This window comes from Aegilops tauschii, chromosome 2 (assembly GCF_002575655.3).
Source record: "Aegilops tauschii subsp. strangulata cultivar AL8/78 chromosome 2, Aet v6.0, whole genome shotgun sequence".
NCBI classification, from domain to species: Eukaryota; Viridiplantae; Streptophyta; class Magnoliopsida; order Poales; family Poaceae; genus Aegilops; species Aegilops tauschii.
Window position 1 is genome coordinate 133,986,616 of NC_053036.3, and position 9,576 is coordinate 133,996,191.

At 49.5% G+C, this 9,576-nt stretch overlaps 2 protein-coding genes across 2 annotated transcripts; one reads left to right on the plus strand and one right to left on the minus strand.

Moving 5' to 3' along the window:
• Positions 1 to 483: 483 nt before the first annotated feature.
• Positions 484 to 4,270, minus strand: LOC109742761 (LRR receptor-like serine/threonine-protein kinase RPK2). The gene has a single exon (XM_020301861.4). The coding sequence runs from the start codon at positions 4,220 to 4,222 to the stop codon at positions 791 to 793; it is 3,432 nt and encodes a 1,143-aa protein (XP_020157450.4). The 5' UTR covers positions 4,223 to 4,270; the 3' UTR covers positions 484 to 790.
• A 1,750-nt stretch (positions 4,271 to 6,020) lies between these two features.
• Positions 6,021 to 8,643, plus strand: LOC141040820 (uncharacterized). Its single transcript, XM_073506935.1, has 4 exons — positions 6,021 to 6,376; positions 7,013 to 7,541; positions 7,629 to 7,731; positions 8,054 to 8,643. The coding sequence occupies exons 1-4, from the start codon at positions 6,021 to 6,023 to the stop codon at positions 8,641 to 8,643; spliced, it is 1,578 nt and encodes a 525-aa protein (XP_073363036.1).
• Positions 8,644 to 9,576: the final 933 nt, after the last annotated feature.

Below are 9,576 nucleotides of genomic sequence, written 5' to 3' on the forward strand. Positions count from 1 at the left end.
ATAAAATAGCCAAACAAAGAAAAAACGACTGAGAAGATGGACAACAAGAAGGTTAAGAGAAGTAACTAGGCATGACATGGTAGCTGTCCTAGTTGGTTACACCGTGTGCAATTAAACTAAGAGGTTGTGAGGGCTGTGCGCTGGTCTGTGTACGTATACATACAACTTGTATACAAAGGTAGCTATACATTATGGTCAAATGATGATACTGCCCTTATACGGTTTGTGAGGGGGGTCTACCGAAGCAAGGCTCGAATCAGTAACACAAGACACAAATGTGTCAACTTTACCAAAAAGTTGCATATTCTTCTTGCGGTTCCTGGTTGGTGTACATAATGTCTACATGCTGAATTGATTGCTAACATCAACACATTTCTCCATATACAAGTTTAGCAAACGATGAGAAATATATTCATACCAAAACTTTAGCAGATGATGTGCACACACACACACACACACACTGAACATGCTACTTTGTGGATGAGGACATCAAAATTTTGTGGATGCATTTATCAATATCAAGACACTGAACAATCTTGTAAACGATACAATAAGATGGAGTCAGCCAATCGTGAATCAAATCTTTAGAACTATGATTGTTAATTTACATCTGCTTGTCATATCTGCAGATACAGTAGTTGGCAATTAAGTGGAGAACTATATTATACAAAGCTGGGATCTACAAGATAAAATCTAGTTAAGCAATTGATTAGAAGAAGAAAAATCATCAAGGGGCCCAAGTTACAGTTATCTGTACCTTCTACATGTTCAGTATGTGAACCATGCGCCCTCATCGGTGTTCACGTATTGGAGGCTGGAGTTGCTTTAGTCGTTGAACAACTAGCTTCATAGTTGGTCGTATAGAGAGCGATTCAACGGTGCACATCACTGCTAAATGCAACACCTCTACCAAGTCATCATGCGGGCCCACATCCCACAATCCATCGACGAAGAAATCACGAGCACGGCCTTGACGGAGCAGCATGCATGCCCAGGCAACTATGTTAAACCCATTACCATAAGGAGAAAATGATGGATCCAAGGCCTTCTTGTCTGATATTAGCTCCATCAGTACAACACCATAGCTATAAACATCGGCTTTATCTGAAACACGGCATGTCATAGCATATTCTGGAGCAACATATCCAAAAGTTCCAGCTACGCCAGTGGTTGCATGGGTTTCCGAATTTCCCAAGAGCCTTGCCAGTCCAAAGTCTGAGAGGTAAGCATTATGGTTAGTGTCCAACAAAATATTGTTTGGTTTCACGTCACGATGAAGGATCCTAGGAACACAAGTGTCATGCAGATAAGCGAGTGCTTTTGCAATGTCCAGAGCAATCTTGTGCAGCCTCTTCCACTCTACTGGTCTCTTTGATCTCTCTTGTATGAATCTCTCAAGATTTCCTCCAGGCAAGTAGTTATATATGAGAAACATTTCAGATTCACCAAGATGGTAGCCTACCAAGGTAACAAGATTAGGATGTCTTAATCTCCCAAGAGTTTTGATCTCGGCATGGAACTGTTCCAATCCCTGGAATCTCCCAACAGAAAGCCTCTTTATAGCTACCAAGACTCCAGGTGAAATTTCAGCTTTGTAGGTGGCTCCAAAACCCCCACTTCCAATGCAATTGCTTGCGTTGAAAGTTCCAGTAGCTCGAACAACAGTCTCATAAGTGATCGGCACTCCGATTTCTTGGAAGATTATAACTTCCCTTCTTCCAGATGATCGAGCTGACATAAAGGGTGCGCACTTTCTTGTGTAAATAAATAGTACAATCAGAGCAAGAAGGACTGAAACAATGGCTGTTGCAGATGTTATCGAAGCTATTTCGATCGCATTGAATGAACTGCTTCCTCCTTGGTTTTGTGGATCCACAGGCGCTGTGTCGTTGTCATATGAATTCAGATCACGACCCTGCTGACCAGCGGAGGGAACAGCCAGGGTATACGTGTGACAAGATTGTAGCAAAGGATTTCCAATAATGCTGTCACATCCAACTGCACTGCTATTTGTTGGCACTGGACCAGACAAATTGTTGAATGACACGTTAAACGTGGTAAGAGATGCCGCATTGGCAAATTCGGCCGGTATCTTCCCAGTAAGTTTATTATTATCAAGGAGGAGGGCAGTGAGATTTGTCAAGTCTGCGAGTGCATGAGGGATCTCTCCGGAGAGGCGGTTTGAGGACAGGTCCAAAACCTTCAGAGACTGCAGCTGATTAAAATCATTTGGAATAGTTCCATTTAGAAGGTTATGACCCAAAGAAAGTAGCTCCAAATGTGGTAAGTTCTTGACAGAAGTCGGAATTTCACCACCAAGCTGGTTCCTACTCAAATCCAAGCTGATAAGATAATTCAACTGTCCAATACTTGTTGGTATCAAACCAGAAAGGCGGTTACCAGCAACACCAAGAACAACAAGAGAACTGCACAATGATCCAATCTCTACAGGGATACCTCCTGTTATCAGGTTGTTGCTAACGTCCACCATGAAACCCCTTGAACTGTTGCACTTATTGAATAGGCCAGGTTGCAACTCACCAACAAGATTATTCCCATCAGCAAGGAAAGCATAGGACCCCTGCATTCCCAGCTTCTCGGCAGCAATCGGCAAGGATGTCACTGTTCCAGTAAAATTGTTCTGGGCAAAACTATGGCAACTCGTCAAATCCGTAGCCATGACTGCTGAAGATGAAAAGAAGCCTGCCATCGCCTGATATGCAAAGAAGGAAGAGTATTCTGACGCCAGGTCATCAAATTGGAGCTGAGATGAAGGGCAATCCTTTGAGAGAAACACTGGAATCGAGCCAGACAGTCGGTTTCCGCTGACATCAAACACATCCATGCAGGGCACAGGAAGTGATGCATCAACTGAACCTGTTAACTTGTTCGAGCTCAAATTCAGGAACTTCAGATGCTTGCAGTCCAACAGCCCTTTAGGAATTCCACCAGAGATTAGATTCTCTCCCAGGTTCATCATCTCCAAGCTCTGGCAAGAAGTCCAGTTCCCCGGCAACTCCCCCTCCAGTGTAGCCCTTGGCGCCCATAACACCCTCAGCTTCGGCAACGCAGCAACAACATCCGGAATCCCTCCCTCGAAATAGTTGAAGTCCTCAACATCCTCACCATCCGATGCATTCAAACCACCAACCAGCGCATAAGGATTGGACAAGACTAGCACTGAAAGTTCAACACAACCACCGAGCTCCGCTGGCACAGGGCCGCTCAGACTGTTCCTCGACACATCCAAAGCCCGCAAACTGCTGAGGCGTCCAATCTCCGGCGGGATGACGTCATCCAGCAGGTTGGAGGAGAGCAAGAGCGCCTCCAGCTTGCTGCAGTTCCCCAAACCCCGGGGGATGCCGCCGACGAGGAGGTTCCCAGAGAGATCGAGGAACTGCAGGCTGCGGCAGCCGGCACCGCCCAGTTCGTCGGGGATGGCGCCGCCCAGGCGGTTGGAGGCGAGCGAGAGGCGCCGGAGCACCAACAGCGAGCCGAGCGCGGCGGGCACGGAGCCGTTGAGCTGGTTGTAGGCGAGGTCCAGCGTCTGCAGCGCGGAGCAGGCGAGCGACGGCGGGATCTCGCCCTGGAGGCGGTTGCCGGAGAGGTCGAGCACGAGGAGGCGGCGCAGCGACCAGATCGCGGAGGGGAGCGGGCCCGAGAGCGCGTGGGAGGGGAGCGCGAGCACGCGGAGGCCGCGCAGCGCCGCGACGGACGGGGAGAGCGCGCCCGCCAGGCGGCGGCCGGGGGAGGAGGAGACGTTGAGCGCCACGACCTCGCCGGACGCGCCGCAGGACACGCCCGGCCAGAGGCAGTGGTCGGCCGACGACGGGGACCAGTCGCGGAGGAGCCCGCCCGGGTCGGCGGTCACGGCCCCCTTGAACTTGAGCAGGGCCCCCCGCTCGCCGCCGCCTCCGGCACCAGACGCCCGAACGTCCGTGACGAGCAGCAGCAGCAGCAGCAGCAGCGTGGGTAGGGTTTGGGAGAGGAGGGTGGCCATGGGACGCGGCGGCGGCGGGTGCCGCCGTCGCAATGGAGCGGGACAGTGGGGGAGGGTCGGGGCCCGGTGCGGGAGCACGGCGGCGGGGGCCTCGGCTGGGAGTGGGACGAAGCTCCGCGTCGCGAGCCGTCGGGTGGTGGGGGTGGCGTGGGGTTTGCTTGGGTTGGAAGCTCGGGGCATGTGGGCGAGCTGGGCGCAGCGGCCACACAGTAGCACTGGCATTAGCACTAGCACGGTGCGACCGTGTGGGGTGACTGTGGTTGGCACTTGCGGTTGCCAGGGGAGGGAGACCCTGGTTGGCTGTCCCATTGACTCTGGTTGCCCATTTTGGCTGCGCTGCTTGGATGGCCCCAGGCTTTTTTTTATTTTAGGGGATTAACGAGACCTGTTCCTGGCAAAAAAAAATAATGGTTTGTTATTTGGGCTAAGTGTATTTCAGTTCAGGTAATGGAAAGGGGTCAGCCCGGTTTGAAAAAAGTTTGGGCTAAGTTGGTTTCCAGGTAGTGCGTATAAAAAAAAAGTGAGCTTCCAGTTACTCCACATTACCGTGATTTTTCATAGAGTCGAAATAAGATGAATTTAATAATCAAATTCAGGGCATTTTGGGAAAAGAAAATGGTGACTGAATATCATGTGGGGAGCCTAAATGGGATTTGCCCACAACAATGGCTTATGTGCGTTGGTATGTAGAGGGGCATCGTGGCCTCGTGGGATATAGTGGTGCATAGACAAAGTGGCAAAGTTGTGGGATATCCCCTTTTCTCCTACGTGCATATGCACCCATTGTCGAAATACACATTTCGAAAAGTTGAAAAATTCGGAACAAAAATCCCGCGTGTATATCCGGACATTTTATGTCCGTTCACAAGGTTTCGGTGAAAAACGACGTTGTTTGTGGCTTGTGTAAAAAAGACAATTTCTGATGCTTCATTCTAACTATTCACGAGGCATTTCTTTATTTTTTTACACAAGCCACAAAAAATGTCGTTTTTCACCGAAACCTTGTGAACGGACATAAAATGTCCGGATATACACGCGGGATTTTTGTTCCGAATTTTTCAACTTTTAAAAATGTGTGTTTTCGACAATGGGTGCATATGCACCTAGGAGCAAAAAAAGCCGCGTCCCAAAGTTGTGCATTATAGACAACGACGCTTGAATGTGTCCATATCTGCATGTAGTATAGTGGGCGTGGTTGCCGCCGAGACAATAAGCATTGGAGATAGAACAAGAAAACACGTGATATTTATTAGATATTAGTAAGGACATGTGGTGATCCAATGATATTGTCTTAATGCCTCAAAGAATGGCATGGAGAAACTAGAGTTTTAAGTGTCATCACCACTCATTGCTACGAAAATAATAATCATTCACATTCTTAGTGATAGACATATGTTTCATGGTTCTTAGTATAGATATATGGCAAAAGTGACATGTGATACTAGCATATGATAAGAGTATGTTAGCCGGTGAACCCATCCCCAGGTGGAGAATTTCTGCGCTGAAATAACTCGTGGACTGACTCCGCATTTGCATGGCCCGGTGACACGTATGCCACCGGCACAATCCAGGAAACCACGACAAAGGAGAGCTCTGGTCTCTAACCCTAGAAGAAGTGTGCGGCTAGCCAAGGGCAGAGGGTCACACGCCACAAAACAACAGTCAATAATCATCAGAATACTCTGCTTGGCCAACGAAGGAGAGATCATCAGCGATCAAGCCCTAGAAGCGTACGTCGAGCTCCTCAAGAAACCCCTCTCGGACTCCCACATAGCAGCGATCCTAGCACTGTTTGGGTGGGAACCATCGGTGCTCCCCCTCATGGAGCTGCCGGATGGAGTGGAGGCAGGCCTCTAGGCCTGCTAAGGAGGGTGGATTTTTGGGCCTTTCTCATGGCGACACAACCTCTTAACTACTGGTGTGGAACGTCTGGGGACTAAACTCTCCGGCACGTAGGCATCCTATCTACCAAGTGATCAATTCAGCGAACCCTAGCATTTTATGCTTCCAAGAGACTAAGATGGAGAACATAACGGTGGAACTTGTGAGGCAATGCCTTGGAAATAAATTTGAAAGTTTTTACTATTTGCCTGCGAGGGGTACTAGAGGAGGCATCCTCCTTGCTTGGGATGCGACGGTGGTGCAGTTGTTGAACCCGCATACCACAACTAACACGCTAACGGCGGTGGTCAAACCTGTGGATGGCCCGGAGTGGTGGATCACTGGGGTATACGGCCCGCAGGGTGATAGAGAGAAGATAGAGTTTCTTCAGGAGATTGTGGAAGTGCGCGAACTGCTGGCAGGCCCGTGCGTGCTCGTAGGGGACTTTAACCTCCTGGTTAACCTCGAGGACAAGAACAACGCGCCAATTAATAGGTGAATGATTCCAGATTCCGTGCAAAACTAAACCAGCACAAGCTTAAGGAGATCCACCTAAATGGGCGGAAATTCACGTGATCGAATGAAAGAGAGAGGCCGACCCTTAAGAAGATTGATCATATCTTTTGCACCAATTCATGGGAAGAGGATCACCCCTTGAATTTCCTCGTTGCATTGGGTTCTGTGATATCGGACCACTGCCATCTCCTTCTAGACCTTGAGGCAGAAAAAGATTCGGCAAGCGCTTTCTCTTCGAGGCTTTCTGGACCAAAGATGATGGTTTCTTAAACACGGTCGTAGAAGCGTGGAACTCCATCTCATCTGTTGGAAAACCCATTTTTTGTGTTGGATAACAAGCTAAGAGTGACAGCCAAGAAACTTCAAAGCTGGAGCGACAGGTGGATAGGCAACATCAAAGTACAAATATCCATAGCTCTGAAGGTCATCGCGCGGCTAGACGTGGCCATGGACTTGAGGCATCTGATAGAAGGGGGAATCGCACTAAGGAGAACCTTGAAACACAAACTCCTAGGCCTTTGCTCGCTGGAGCGCTCCATTGCACGACAGAGATCTAGACTACTATATCTGCGCCAATACCTATTTTTTTCAACAGCATGCGCGCCATCGGACCAGGAAGAACATGATCCTCACTCTCAAGCATGAGGATCAGATCATTACGGGCCAGGAGGAGATTGCCGAAGTGGTGGATGACTTTTATGACAACCTCTTCGGGCATGCACCAGCAAGGGCACATTCCTTGGACCTAGACAAACTGGACGTGTCGAGCAAAGACCTGGAACACCTCGAGAGGCCATTTCTACCACAAGAAGTGGAGCGGGTAGTAAAAGCAATGCAGCTGGACAAGGCACCGGGGCCAGATGGTTTCACTGGCAGATTCTACGCTACATGTTGGCACATCATAAAAGATGATTTCATGCATGCTTTGGACATGTTCCACCGCACTGATATGAGAGGCCTAGGTGCAATCAACAAGGCCATTGTCACTCTACTTCCCAAGAGGCCTGGCGCCACAGAATTGAAAGAATTCCGGCTGGTGAGCCTAATCCACGGGGCCATCAAGATCTTTGACAAGGTGCTTGCGGACAGACTTGCGGAGGAGTTGCCAACCATTGTGGGAGTGCATCAGAGCGCTTTTGTCAAGGTAAGACTACCGCATGACAATTTCATGCTAGTACAGAGCACGACACGTAAGCTACATGCTACGAGACAATCTTCACTAATGCTCAAGATGGACATCACCAAGGCGTTCGACTCAGTACAATGGCCATTCCTCATCGAGACACTGTCGAAGCTTGGCTTCGGCGGCAGATGGGTCAACCACCAAGATCACAGTAAATGGTATACCAGGGAGGAACATTTACAACTGCCAGGGGTTACGCCAGGGCGACCCGGTATCCCCAATGCTTTTCATCTTGATCATGGAGCCCCTCAAGAAAATGTTCGACCTTGCCACTTCAAGAGGCCTCTTGTCCGCCCTTGCAAGAATAGGAATGAGGCAAAGGATATCTATGTTTGAGGACGATGTGATGATCTTCATCAAGCCGCATGAAGTGGAATTAAGGACTTGCTCGGGAATTTTAGAGATGTTTGGAGAGGCATCGGGTCTCAAGGTCAATCTTCTAAAGAGTGCGGCAATACCCATTCGTTGCTCAGGTGACGACATAGCGACAGTCCAAAGCACCATGAGATGCCAAATTGGATCCTTCCCATGCAAGTATCTTGGCTTGCTATTAACACTCAGAGAGCAAAGGGCATCGCAGTTACATGATCTGGTGGACCAAATGGCCGCGCGCCTGCCCACTTGGCGCGCAACATCCCTGCCCAAGAGTGGTTGCCTGCTGCTGGTGCAGTCCGTCTTGTGCGCAATCCCGATTCATGCGATGATGGCACTGGACATCCCACCAAAAACACTTCTAGCAATGTCGAAACTCTGCCGGGGATTTCTTTGGTGTGGAAAAGATAAGGCAAATGGTGGAAACTGCGCAGTAGCTTGGGACACCGTATGCACGCCCAAGTGGGCAGGAGGACTGGAACTTCCGAATCTCGGGTGGTTGAACTGTGCTATGCAGGCAAGATGGCCATGGTTGCAACATACTGACCCTTTGCGGCCGTGGAGCGAATTCCAAATCAATGTGCCTAAGGAATCCATGGACCTGTTCAGGGCAGCTGCCAACACGACTATTGGGAACGGATGCACGGCCCTGTTTTGGGAAGATCGCTGGCTCCAGGGCTACCGGGTGTAAGAACTTGCGCCAAAGATATACAGCGGCGTACCAAACACGATCAGAACGACGAGAACCGTACAAGAAGCCCTAGTGCATGGGTTCTGGACGCGAGACTTTGGTCTTGAGCTGACGGTGGAACAGCTACTCAAGTTCTTCGATGTATGGGATCGCACATCCATGGTCCATCTGCACAATGAGGTCCGAGATACAATTTTTTGGGCGTGGGAGAAGGACGGATGTTTCTCAACAAGATCAGCATATATATGCCGCTAAGTTCTGGGGCAAAGAAGTCTCCCTGACTGCATCCTTCACATGGAAGTCGCGAGCCCCCCTCCGATGCAAATTCTTCTCCTGGCTGGCCATCAAAAATAGGTGTTGGACGTCTGATCGACTAGCACGAAGAGGTCTCCCCCCACCAAGACAAGTGCCCGTTCTGTGATCAACAAGATGAGACGATAAACCACCTACTCCTCCAGTGCATTTTCTCAAGACAAATGTGGACGATTTTAGGCATGGCGATGGAGTCGCCCTCGTATGCGCCCACCCAGCAGGACGTCCTGACCGAGTGGTGCACCAGAAGGACAGAAAATTGATTCTCGGACAGGGATAACAAAACGATCTACACGTTGGGTATGTGGACACTATGGAAACATCGAAACGCCATCGTATTCGACAGTGCAACGCCCTCCCTTCCGCGGGTCATCGAGACAATACACTCAGAGTGTACGAACTGGAAGCGCGCGGGATTAATCAAGGACGACCTCGACCATTTCTTAGTGGAGCTAGCTAGGTGGATTAACATGAGAGTAGGGTAGGACATGTTGAGCCGGTTGTGGGCGGGCAAAGTAGTGCTTGCTTGTAATCACATCTGCTTGTGGAGGGTTTCTTTAACCCCTTTCCTTCTTTAATAGATGATATGCACTCTCGTGCATATTCCAAAAAAAATGTTAG